Source organism: Terrapene carolina, unplaced genomic scaffold (genome assembly GCF_002925995.2).
Source record: "Terrapene carolina triunguis isolate 2854851 unplaced genomic scaffold, T_m_triunguis-2.0 Scaffold95, whole genome shotgun sequence".
Lineage (NCBI taxonomy): Eukaryota > Metazoa > Chordata > Testudines > Emydidae > Terrapene > Terrapene triunguis.
This window is the reverse complement of record NW_020664446.1, coordinates 52,079,902-52,092,745: the sequence shown is the minus strand read 5'-3', so window position 1 is coordinate 52,092,745 and position 12,844 is coordinate 52,079,902. Positions and strand designations below refer to the sequence as shown.

At 39.8% G+C, this 12,844-nt stretch overlaps 1 protein-coding gene across 1 annotated transcript in view; it reads left to right on the top strand.

The window, feature by feature from the left end:
• GRID1 (glutamate ionotropic receptor delta type subunit 1) overlaps window positions 1–12,844 on the top strand; it is an 800,331-nt gene that overhangs the window by 763,569 nt on the left and 23,918 nt on the right. The window contains exons 14-15 of the mRNA XM_024209390.2: window positions 10,193–10,359; window positions 12,091–12,331. Coding sequence (XP_024065158.1) covers window positions 10,193–10,359; window positions 12,091–12,331 — 408 coding nt within the window. The remainder of the gene's footprint in view (window positions 1–10,192; window positions 10,360–12,090; window positions 12,332–12,844) is intronic.

Here is a 12,844-nt window from a genome sequence, read left to right as displayed (position 1 = left end):
CACACACACACACACACACACACACACACACACACACACACACACACTTATTTTTAAGTTAAATTAACTGTGCATGGAGGATTCAAGCAGCTGACATAGAGTGGCTCAATAGAGGAGCCATGATCTTTGTTCAGGGTCCTAAAGCCTGTGATAGTTTCTTTTAATTGTGACTTTCTAATTGAAATATGTTGTCTCATTAGTACATAGAAATGATGGCATTTGACCCAGAGCAATGACACAGGAATCAGACACTCAACTTTCAGCCATCCAGTTGCTTAGAAGTGCCTTAGAAGTGTACATGCATGCATGCATACACACATTTCTTGTGCTGCTTCCCATGCTGTAGCTCTGCATGGCCAGAAAGTGAATGACAAATGTGAATCAGAAGTAAATTACAGCAGACAGGATGCACAGGAAGTCAATAAAAGTTAAAACTTTCTTTAGAGGAATATCATAGTCTCCTTTTTATCAGTCTTTTTATTCTTTAAAATAAAATATTATAAATGTAGAATCATTGGTCAGTTTCTTTTGGTGTAAACTGAAAACCGGTATCTCTGGGCCCACAACTGTGTTACAAGTTCTTTATGCTTTTGAAAAGCTGAGACTAATATGTAGACTTTTCTATATTATTTTACTTTTCCAAATGTTTTATGTTTATTTTTCTAGAAGCTCAAAGAGAAAAATTAAAATCTTCAGATTTTTAAAACGTCACAGGCTGAGTTGATGGGAAAGAATGGACTTCAGGCAAGGGATATTCTGTTGTTAGGGAAAAATAAGTGTGGATGCGCAAGCAGAAATACTCTATTCCTAATCAAATTGATTAACAGGTATTTATGTCTTGAACAGATTTTGGTGGCAAAAGGAGCAGTCACCAAATAAAATATCACAGATGTAATTCCACTCTCAGAACTCCAGCATTTGCAGTTCTGTTTGAACAGCTGCATCCATCATGCAGAGGTTTCTCTTTCCACTGGTTCACCCAAGACTACTGTTCCCAAAGCTGTCTCTAAGCTCTACCTCCAAATACTTTTGTTATTAAGCTGTCACTCTGAAACCGCTGCTGTCAAATAGCAAAGGAGACACCAGTTTCACCTTTTACATATGAAGCTATTTGGGTAACCCTTTAAATACATATAAAAGTAGAATTTATATGTACATTGCAACAAATTCCCTGTAAAATGTGTGGAATTTTAAAATAAATTTGTTTGCACCAGTTTGTTTGTTTACTTGCTGCAAATATAAGTGCAATCTAGTTTTTGGCACAAATGTGGATTTCATGTTTGCATGTACAAGAATTTGTACAAACCAAATTCTAGTTTCACAAACACTAACATTTTGGCTGGAAGTACTTGCATGCTGTCCAAGCACAGAACATAAACAATATCATGTGATTTGTTCGACTCCTCACATCGAACCAACCCAGCTCAAATAGTGACTTTTTCATGCCCATTGAGAACTAGTCAGGATCAGTCAGTCCAGAGAATTAAAAAAAAAAAAAAAAAATCCACAGATTCTTTCAGATGACAAATCAGTTCTAGGAAATGGTGCTGAGCTCTCAGAGAGATCCTGGGAGAATAAAGTGAGGCTACACCTGTCAGATAACATGTTCTTTGAAAATGATTCTCTGAGCTCTGCCACTAACGATATTGAGCAGGATTCTGTTGCAGTTGGGAGCTATTGACCCTGCTCTGCCTGCGAAAGACTGAGTGAGTGCGCACTGTGTGCCTAAGACAGCATGTAATGGTTTCTCTGGGTCAAGTCCTTTTGCTATAAACTTCAGCTATTTTTTTGTGTGTGGCTTCCCCACAGTTTGTGGGTTTTGCCTCAACCTGTAACCACTGTAAAATATAAGGCTGACTTTGCCAAATGCCCTGCCCTTGGCCCAGTCACCATTTCGCCTTCTTTTATATGTACTTACTGTCCCTCATTATATGCATGTAACAAAGTGTGCTGGTGTATGATTTTATACCTGCTTAGGATCTGTATGGAAATGAGACATCTATTTTATGAGGCTTTCTCAGCATGAAAAAATAGTAAAAATAAATACACGAAATATAGATAAGCACTCTGTCACATGCATTGAAGTTTAAAAAAAATTTAAATCATTTACCGTAGAAAAATGCAGGATGTATTTAAATGTATTTTCCCTATATCACTCGTATTATGTCATAATATATTCAACAACAGTAAGGCTGTAAATATCCATATTTTATAAACCTATTACGGGCTTCCATTTATTATAGTTAGATTTACTTAAGCCTCAGGTTTTAGCTTTAGATTGGCAAACTGTTTAGAATACCAATTAGAGTAACTTTGGGATTCAGTGTAGCGTTGGGAAGTGGCTCAAATTTATATGATAATAACTGTGTCAAATTAACTCTGATTTTAATGTTCTGGTGTGATATATATAAAACTTGATCGACTCCATCAAATAACATTGACTATTATCCAGTTTCTCTGCAGTCCCATAGCTGACCTGTGCTTCCATTTGATTAAACGTTTACTAAATCAGGCTTAATATTTAATAAAATTGTCAAATAAAATACGGCGTTTCTAGTTTAAATGTCTTTCTTCACAACTCATTGAGCTCCTTGAACAAACAGACAAGTTGCTCATGTCAAATACCACGTCTAGAAATTGTATTTTTTTTAAAGAGAATCAGTGTTAGCCAGTGAAACTGGACTTTTAATCAGTATACATTTCCTAGAACACAAAAGTGAAATGTAAATGTAGTCTTAAAACTCTAATTTTTTCATTGTAAAATCTAAATTTCTCCATAGCACAAAACCACAAATATTTCTAGTGCATCTTTCAGAGCAAGGACTTTTGTCAGCACAATGAAAAAATATGACTTCTCCCTGAAACCCAAATTTCTATGACTCTTCTCAGTTTCCCCATATCTTTCAGTTATATTGGATTATAAAATGGACATTAGTTACCAGTGCATTTCTAAGAAAAGCAATGCCAACTGCAGTGAGAAGCAATGTGAGAGAGTCTGGGTTTTTCTATAGATAAGTGTTAGACATGTCAATTTTGCCCTATTCGACTCACCTCCATTAATCTAGCTGAGAATTTCCTATCTGCTTCTGCAATTTGAACTCTTTAAGCAGCTCAAAACAAAAAGATAAAGTTAAAGAGGGTTCTGAAAGCTTTCATGCATTTCTGTTGCCATGGAAAATGCATCTTTTCATAAAAGATATGGTCTGTACATCCATAGTGACCATCTACCATTGTCTCAAGGCACAGTTTCTAAAAACATTGATGGCAACCACACAAAGGGTATCTAAGCACTGCAAAACACTCAATGACACAAATGTATTTCAGATTTGCACTCAGAGAGTCAAGTGATGTTTCGTTTAACTCCAAAGATGTGTGAGGAGAGTTGATTTGGACTGTAAGTTTGGTCTTACGGGTTCAAAAGTCTCTCATGGTAACAATGGTCCATATAATACAGTATTGAAAATGGGAATACTGGTACAGATTCCACATAATAAAACTAATTCAGCAATAGTGTTATGTGGGGAAAATTTCCTTCTCACTCCAGTTATTGATCAGTGTACACCAAGAAGCATGAAGTTTGGTAGCTCCTGTAATTTTATCCTAGGTAATGCAACTGAAAACACTATTCTTAATCATATACATTTTTAATCCCTTTGTGGAGCTTAGAAAGCTATTTGCCCGCATGATATCCTGTGGAATATCCTGGAGAATCATGGAATATTTAGACATTTCGCATTGTTGCCTTTTTTATTTTGAGCGTCTGTTCATGATAGGAGTAGGATAAATAGGATGACCTGATAAGTTCCTTCTATACTGTTCATTATTTTAGATGTAGACATAATAAACCCTCTTTCTCAGGGGTGGACAAACTTTTTGGCCTGAGGGCCGCATCGGGTTTCGTAAATTGTATGGAGGGCCTGTTAGGGGAGGGGGTAGTGGCCTGGCCCCCACCTCCTATCTGCCCCCGCTCCCAGACTCCTGCCCCATCCAACCCCCCTGTTCCCTGTCGGCTCCTCTGGGACCCCTGCCCCATCCACACACACCCGCTCCCTGTCCCCTGACTGCCCCCAGATCCCCGCTACCCCATCCAACCCCTACTCTCATTCCTGAGCGCCCCCTCCCCCCCAGGAACCCCTGCCCCATCCAACCCCCCCTTCTCCCTGTCCCCTGACTGCCCCTGGAACCCCTGCCCCTGACTGCCCCTGCCCCCGGGACCCTTGCCCCCATTCAACCCCCTGTTTTCCCCCCAACCACCATCCTGACCACCACCCCGAACTCCCCTGCCCTCTATCCAACCCCCCCTGCTCCCTGACCCCTTACTGCACTGCCTGGAGCACCGGTGGCTGGCGGCGCTACAGCCGCGCCGCCTGGCTGGAGCCGGGCCATGCTGCTGCCGCCACCACACAGCACGGAGACCAAGTCAGGCCGGACTCTGCAGCTGCGCTGCCCTAGGAGCTCACAGCCCAGAGCATTGCGCCGGTGGCGAAGCGAGCGAGCTGAGGCTGCAGGCGAGGGGGAACAGCATGGGAGGGGCCGAGGGCTAGCCTCCTGGGCTAGAAGCTCGGGGGCTGGGCAGGTCAGTCCCGTGGGCCAGATGTGGCCCGCGGACTGTAGTTTGCCCACCCCTGCTCTTACTCTTTTCCTTTCCAAACTACATAGCAATAATCTTTTAAAGCTCTCCCTGTTGGAACCCTTCCTTCTCCTGATTCTAATAATTCTCATTGCCATTCTTTGAATCTTTTCTATTTCTGCTATGTTTTATTGGCAATGAGGTGATCTAAACTAATACAGTATCTAAGGCAAGGATGTATAATATAATATTATACATATAATTTATAATTATAATATTTTTCTATATTGTTCTCTCTCCCCTTTTTACAGCCTCCTAATATCTTGTTAATTTTTAAAATCACCAAGGAATATTGAACTAGGCTTTTATTTTTTTTCTGAGCAGTGCACATATCAATGTTTTTCCTGAGATATTACAACACTTCACTCAAAATTTTGGTGCATAGGAATAGTTTAGATTATTTTTTCCAATGTACATGGCCTTTGTTCATATATACCATTATGCTGTCCAGTTAACATATGCATTTTCTTAGGTCCTCTGGAATTCCTGGCAGCCCTCCTGTTCTCTTGACCAATCTACATTCTCTGTCATCAATAATGATGCCACCTCACAATTCACACCTTCAGATAAAGCAATACCTGTCCTCAAACTGATCTCTGGGGCACTTTACTATTAGCCTCTCTGTATGCTAAATATCAACCATTTATCTCTACTCTTTGCTTCCTGTCTCTGAAACCTTTTATAATCCATGGTAGCGCTTTACCTCTCAATCCCAGAAATTACAAAATTGCTTCAATAGTCTCTTGCACATGCCTTTTGAAAGCCTAAATATCCTCTGGCTCTTTATCCATTATTTTGTTAACTCTTTCAAATAGTTACATGTTAAATAAGCTAGTTGTTTCCTTATATAACTCATGATTGTTTGCTATTCTTTGATACCAAGCTTGGTGCTCTATAGTTCTATCCTTATGGATTTTCTGATCTATTTTCTGGTACCAGAATAAAGTGAACTCCTCTACATTTCTTTGGTACACTATAGAGATGGGTGCAATGTTTGTGACCTTTCTGTCTGCCAGTACATTAGCTGTGCGAAGAAGTGGTATGTCTTGTAATGATGAATGCCATATTGTTTGTAATTCAAGATGCTTCATGTGTCAGTTTCATCAGAAGTTTCAGATGAATTCCAGCCACACCTGGGTATTTATTTGAAAGTTAAGTTGTTTCATCATTTCTTGTTTCAATCTGTTCTCTAAAAAAGCCTCACTTCACTACTAATAAACAAGGGCTCTGTGACAGGTCTTTTTCCAGTCTTCTTCTATAGTGAGGAATAATGGAAAGCAATTACTTAGTCCTTCTCTGCACTCTCCTTATCCTCTTTGATTTTCCCTTTTATATCCTGGGAGTCTGATAAGCCCATTTTGATGAATGTAAAGAAGAAATTTTGTTTATATAACTTTGGGGTTTTTTCCCTTCAAATTTCCTCTTTACCCTCTTAGTCTGCACCATACCTCTTTCCTTGCTAGCCAGGGCAGTTGTCCCATTCTATTAGCATCTGCTGGATTTCCATTAGAAAGCCTGTTTTATGGGCAGAGGGGAAAAAACACCACCATCACCGCTACCACCATAGTTTAACCAAGCTATTAGTTTAGCTCCGGCTAGTTTTGCTGTATTACCTGCATGCACCCTGGGACTCCAATCAGGGGCATAATATTTGTGACTCGGTCAAATTCAAATCCCAATCCCCAATGTATATGTTTTAGGGTATTTCTTACTCCACTTCACACTTCCTGCTCCTCCAAAGAACCCTAGCCCCTTTCTTGCCTCGTGTGTCTGCCCCCTTCCTTCCACTGTCTATACACACATATATCTTTCCACTGACAGCTGCCCCTAGCACTTCCAGATTTCATGCTGGGTCCCAAATACCATGAAAAAAGCCTTAATTGTGGCACTTTGACCCCTCCATTTCTGCTACTGGCTTGGACCTGAAAATGTCAAGAAGTTCAAAATGCAATGAAAACAAAAGTTAACAGGACTTATTCAAAGAGTAACAAAAGGTTCAGTTAGGGTTTGGGGTGATGGTTCATGTCAGTTCTTATTTTCTCCAGCTCATTTCACACATTCCTAATGAAAAGCATGTGAAAGGTAACTATATTGAATATATTTTTAAGTTTTTCCAGTGCGACAGCCCCTCTTTAAATTGCACAAATGATACTGCCTCCCTGTCATATTGGATGTTAACATGGATTTGAAGTGTGCTGAATTTAGACTGCAGCCAAATATTTGGTCACACAGGAAGCTTTTTATGTAATATAAATACTAAGAGAAAGGAATCTCCATTCTTTAAAGAAGCAAATATTATGAAAGTAGAAGAAATGGCAGAAGAGAAAATCATCCCCATGGAAAAAGAGATCTTTGGGACCTCTCTCTTTGGCAATCAGAGAAAGAAAACAATCTTACCTCCTCCAGGATTTCTGGAGGTTGAGAAGTGTGCATAATTAAGGGTTTAAAACGCAGACTTCTGTTTATGCTAAAATCCTGAGGATATCAGAGAAATAATGCTATACAGTTCTGATGGCACTGGGCAGAATTGGTTATGTCACAAAAATATATAATTGATACAAAAAGGCCTGGTGGACTTTATTTACTGTTTCATAGTCTCAAATCATAACTCGGGATAACAATATCATAAACAGCAGAGAGAGACTGACCTTGTCAAAAGGCTTCCCACCAATTGTAACTCAGTAATGGGAAGTTTCTCTGGGCAAAATAGAGATCCAGGGCAGCTTGCGTAATAGAGGCCATAGTTGCATGATTCTCCAGGCATTGCCTTGTAATGGAAATGGAATGCCTGTGGAAGTTAATGTTTCCCCAAGCAGCCCTGGGACAAATAAGAGTATGCTAGTATAGATATTGGCTCTGTTCCTCTTCTGAAGACTGGAAGCTCAAGACAGCTGTCTGCAGATCAGCTCTGAAGCAACAAATACATACAGATGTGAAAACTAGAAGAAAACAAGACTGACATATCTTGTGTCTCAGAGTCCATCTTTTATGAGTCCCATCTCTCCATTAGCACTAAGCCTGTTTTTTGCCTTATTGCTCTACACACTTTGACTAAATTCTGTATTGGGGGATACCAGATTATTTCATAGCAGTTCCTTCTGGCCTCTTGTGTAATTGCACATATATGCAGCAGAATTGCATCTTTATATTGCAAAGCAGGTGCATTATTTATTATGGAGCTTTGGCTTAAAATACACAAGTAGGCTGTTATGTAGAACAGTGGATGTGGTTATAAAAGATGCATATTGCCCTGAACCAGAAATCCTGTCAGATCTATCATAGATATGGAAGTATGGTCCTATAATGGACACTCCTGCTAACATGAAATTGGAACAGTCAGGAAAGATACAACCATATTCACAGGTAGGACAGAGACTGATATGAACAGGTTTGTAACTAACACCAATGGCTGGGGGTAGAGGATTATTCAATACACGCATAGATGGCTGTACGTATTTTCAGAAACAGATTTTTGTGTTTCCAGCCATATGGGATATCTCATGGGATAACTTCATCCTTGATTCCTTCCCCATTCACATCAAACTCTCTCTGCCCACTTGGAATGTAGGCAGATGTGCATGAAATGTCAGACATACTAATATTTTGAGGGGTTGCTTTGGTGTGGTGTCATACCTCAGAGATGCCGTTTTAGGAACTGGTGTTTTCTGGACTGTTTTAAATAATAATAATAATAATTAATAATAAGATGTGTCACTCTCTGGCTTACTTCACGATGCTGGCACAGGATCAAATAGCGTTCATGTCCTTCCTATCTGAATAGCCCATGCTGTATTTGGGACTATAAAAATACTTTGTACTAATACAGCAATAGTCATCCTAGCCTCTCAAAGCATGTTACATGAATGAATTATTTTAGCCTATTGAGCATATACATTTGTTATTTTGCTGCCTTATTGTAGTTGTTTGGTGTGATGGGATATACTGTTTGTTTGGGGCTGATTTTCTGGCCTGAAATAATGTGCTAAAAGGTAGGGGTATATGGGCAGATGAGAGGTAGCGGGAGTTTCCTTTCTGGTTGCTTGGGTTCTTTTCACTGGAGGGCCACTCACCAACATTTAGTTTCTTGTCCTGTTTGAATAGCCATCAAGGAGTTATAATAATAAATGGAGATATCCTATCTCCTAGAACTGGAAAGGACCCCGAAAGGTCATTGAGTCCAGCCCCCTGCCTTCACTAGCAGGACCAAGTACTGATTTTGTCTCAGATCCCTAAGTGGCCCCCACAAGGAGTGAACTCACAACGGTGGGTTTAGCAAGCTAATGCTCAAACCACTGAGCTATCCCTTCCATTCAATGTACTGTGATCATTGAGAGCCAAGCATGCTAAAGTGAAATGGGTTTAATTTCCTAGCCCAGACTCCAGTAGGCAGCAGCTGATATAAAACAACTGAGAGAGTCTTGAATTCTAGGTCAATTCAAGACTGAACTTACATGGAGATAGAAAAGAACCACTGGGAACTGCTTATGGTCAGAAATGAGGCCATTAGTTGAGGGTGCTTGAGGATCTAATCTTGTAAACAAATATATGTAGAATGTCAGCTTCCTGCCTTGCCAACTCTTTTTACTTGATGAGAAAAGACAAATCACCCAAACTTAAAAAAATTAAGTCTTGGAAGCCTGCATCTATGATTACTCATTTATTTGCATTAGATTCTCCAGCCCATCTGTTCCACTGTGCTTTGTATGTTCACTAGAGACTTAAAAAACATATTACTTAAATACATTAGGAAATCAATTATTACTTTAACCAAGCAAAGTGATGAATTTTTTTTATTAAAATCCCCATCCAGAGACATTTCTTACATCTTATGTTAAGTAAAGTGATTTACATTCATCATGCGCACTGCACTCAGGCATTGGTTTGAATCCAATTAAGGCTGACATTTGAGGACAGCTGTATAGGTGTGTACTAAAATAAGTCAATATTGGTCACAAATAAAACTAGTGGGAGAATCTGGTGACTCTTCTCTTCCATGCTAAGGGAGAAAATTGGTCTCTAAAAATTTTATCCTGCCTTTTGTTGCAGATTAGGGCAACTCTTTTCAAAGGGTTTTCTTTTTGCTTTTGGTGAGCTGCCATTTTGGTGGCTGTGACTGCTAGAACATACCATAGTGCTTACAATGTATCTGCCCCGGTGTGTAACTGTGTAGAAGTGGAAGAATTAATATGCTGTCACTAATCCTAGGAAAACCATATCAAGTAATATAATTGAAGGTGATGTCTTTGGTTCATTATTAATAGTTATAATTATTTAAAAGACCAATATGAGGCCTGAAGTTAGCCATGTCACACACACAAGAAGCCTTGGACCCAGCCTACTGCACCACTCTGGCTTATTGAAACAATGGGACTGCTCTAAGGTGGGTATGAAGTAAATGAGGAACTGTTGTTATGCAGTGTCTGAAGATGTTAGAGGTCTAAAATGTTGTTATGAACTAACGAAATGTCAGCACTGGTCAATGAAAGGCTCAGCAAGACTTTGAGACCCATTTAAGCCCTAGATCAACTATATAATTTATTTTTATTTGTGGTGCATTTGCAGGCAAAGAAAGGCAACTATGCTTTTTTGTGGGATGTAACAGTGGTGGAATATGCAGCCCTGACAGATGATGAGTGTTCTGTGACGGTCATTGGAAACAGCATCAGTAGTAAAGGATATGGGATAGCACTCCAGCATGGCAGTCCCTACAGGGATCTCTTCTCCCAAAGGTAAGGCAAAACCATGCTTATTTCATAGGATTCCTCTCTGCAACAAAGAAGCTCATGTTCACAGCTGCTTAACTTTGGCAATGTGTGTTTATTAAATGAATCTCTATCTTTTGAAATCAGTTGTTTGAATTCTCTTCCTTTTATAGTAGCATAGGGCAGAGGGGTGGGGAGCAACCTCAACAGAGCAGCTACTTCCTCTCCTGTGCATGTGGTCAGGGGGAAGATAGGAGGGAGCTGGAAATGGGTGGAACATTGGCTGTGCTCCCAACATCCTGGGCAGCCCATGCTGTGCCAGATATATTCCCCAGAGCAGTGGGTAAACTGGGAAGGAGATTGTAACTCTCTGAGTCACAATCTATTTCCCAGGCTGCTTTGGGGGCAGTGAAACTCAGGGCTTGTGTCAAAGCCACAATTTAGTCTTTAGACGGGGAGGAGCATTGATCCATATGAGAAAAGCAATGTTGTCTATTATATATCATTATATAATGGGCAAATAATAGTTATTGAGTGATTGCATGGGTTCAGGAAGATAGTGACTCTACTGTGTCTATCACAATTCAGTGATCCCAGTCTATCAGTATCTTTTAAAACTATACATATATACTTTCTCCTTATGCTAAAACAAACGTGTGCATGGTGGTGTAGATACATGCGGCCTTAGTAGAAAGTGGCTGAGCACACAGCTACATGCAGAAAGCCAAGACAAACTTTCTGTCTGTGTGGATTATTCTTAAAGAAGCCTTTTATATTCAGTCGGCCTGAATTCTTGTGATAACCAGAGACAAAGCTGCCTTGAAAGGAAAACTTGTTATTAAATAGCAAAGGCAGTTGTCAAACCAGACCCCAAATGAATCATTCATGGAGAGAAGGGACACTTCACAAATGGGAAACAATGATTAATTAGTAATTGTTAACATACTAGTTCAAGCGTAAAGTAACAGCATTGTAGTAAAATATTTTTGAATGAACTGCATTTGCTCAAAGCAGAAATAAGCAACTCTATTGCTGCTTAAACCATTTTGTATTAAGTACTGTGCAAATGGTTACATGCTTGTTTCAAATATAATTTGAAATTATTATGATGGATCATATATGGGTGGGAAGGTTGAGTCTTTCATGAGCTGTTTCTTCTTGAATAACCATTATAATCTACTGGAAATCTGAGCAAAGTCAAAATTTTAGGTAAAGCCCTAGCTAAAGCTTTGCTTATTAAGAGCAGTTTTTGAAAGTCACACTTATTTCTAAAGCTGATCTGTGAAATCTTGTGGCTGCTCTGGACTGGAATATACTGAATGAAGTTTGGTATAAAAGAGTAGCTAGTTTCACCCTTTCCCAGGTAGATGCTTTTTGGATGAAACTACATTTGACTAGGAGATATTTATCAAACTTATTACTTACTGAAAGTTATGCTTGTGAAAGTGGCACTCTCACAACCACTTCAATGCTTGAGGAAAATGTATATGAATATTTGATATGCAGGAAATATACCTCACTGGTTTATTATAGACAGAGAGCGAGAAAGTCCTGCAACTGTAGCATTATACCAGTCCTGTTGGAGATGTTCTGCCCTAAATACAGAATTCCACTGACTAACGCTGAATCCCTGTAGAAAGATCATTCCTGCAGCCCAATTGTAATATAAGGATTCCAGGGCTGCAGAGTTGTTGATAAATGCATACACAATATACAGAAATCAACTGAAATAATGGCTGTGTTTTAAAATTTCTGCAGGATCTTAGAATTACAAGACACTGGAGACTTGGATGTACTCAAACAGAAATGGTGGCCACGGATGGGACGTTGTGACCTGAACAGCCACACCAATGCACAGACAGATGGCAAGGCACTGAAGCTTCACAGTTTTGCAGGCGTCTTCTGCATTTTAGCAGTAGGCCTTCTTCTTGCGTGTTTGGTGGCAGCGCTGGAGTTGTGGTGGAACAGCAACCGTTGTCATCAAGAAACTCCAAAAGAGGTCCATAACTTTTATTCTTATCACAATTAAGAGTAGAAAACACAAAATACAGAGAGCAAATGGAAGCTGTGGGATTTTAGGTGCTCTCGTACAAATACACTCACTTTATTTTGATTGGAGATATTAAATTATTTCATGAAGTTTATGATTTTTTTTAAATGTGACTTTCATGGAAGGTGCCAAATTGACAGCCCTGGAGACTAAAGTCCTCTATTTATTTATAGAGCAGTTACAGCATGGGCAGCAGCAGTGCAAACTTCCCTACGTTGTCCCACCAATGTGCCTCAACCCTGACCTGGAGAGACCAGCTTTAGGGGTAAGAGAGTAGCTGAGACACCATGCCCTTAGCCTCTCTGCTAAGACTGACAGCAAGGATACCAATTGGCACCAACAGATGTTTTTGTGATTTGGACCCTTGTCTAGTGGGCTGTGACCACCAGCTCATTCTACATAACTGCCACCAGATGGCAACAATTTTTGGTTACAACCAATCTAGATCAAATTTGAACAGGT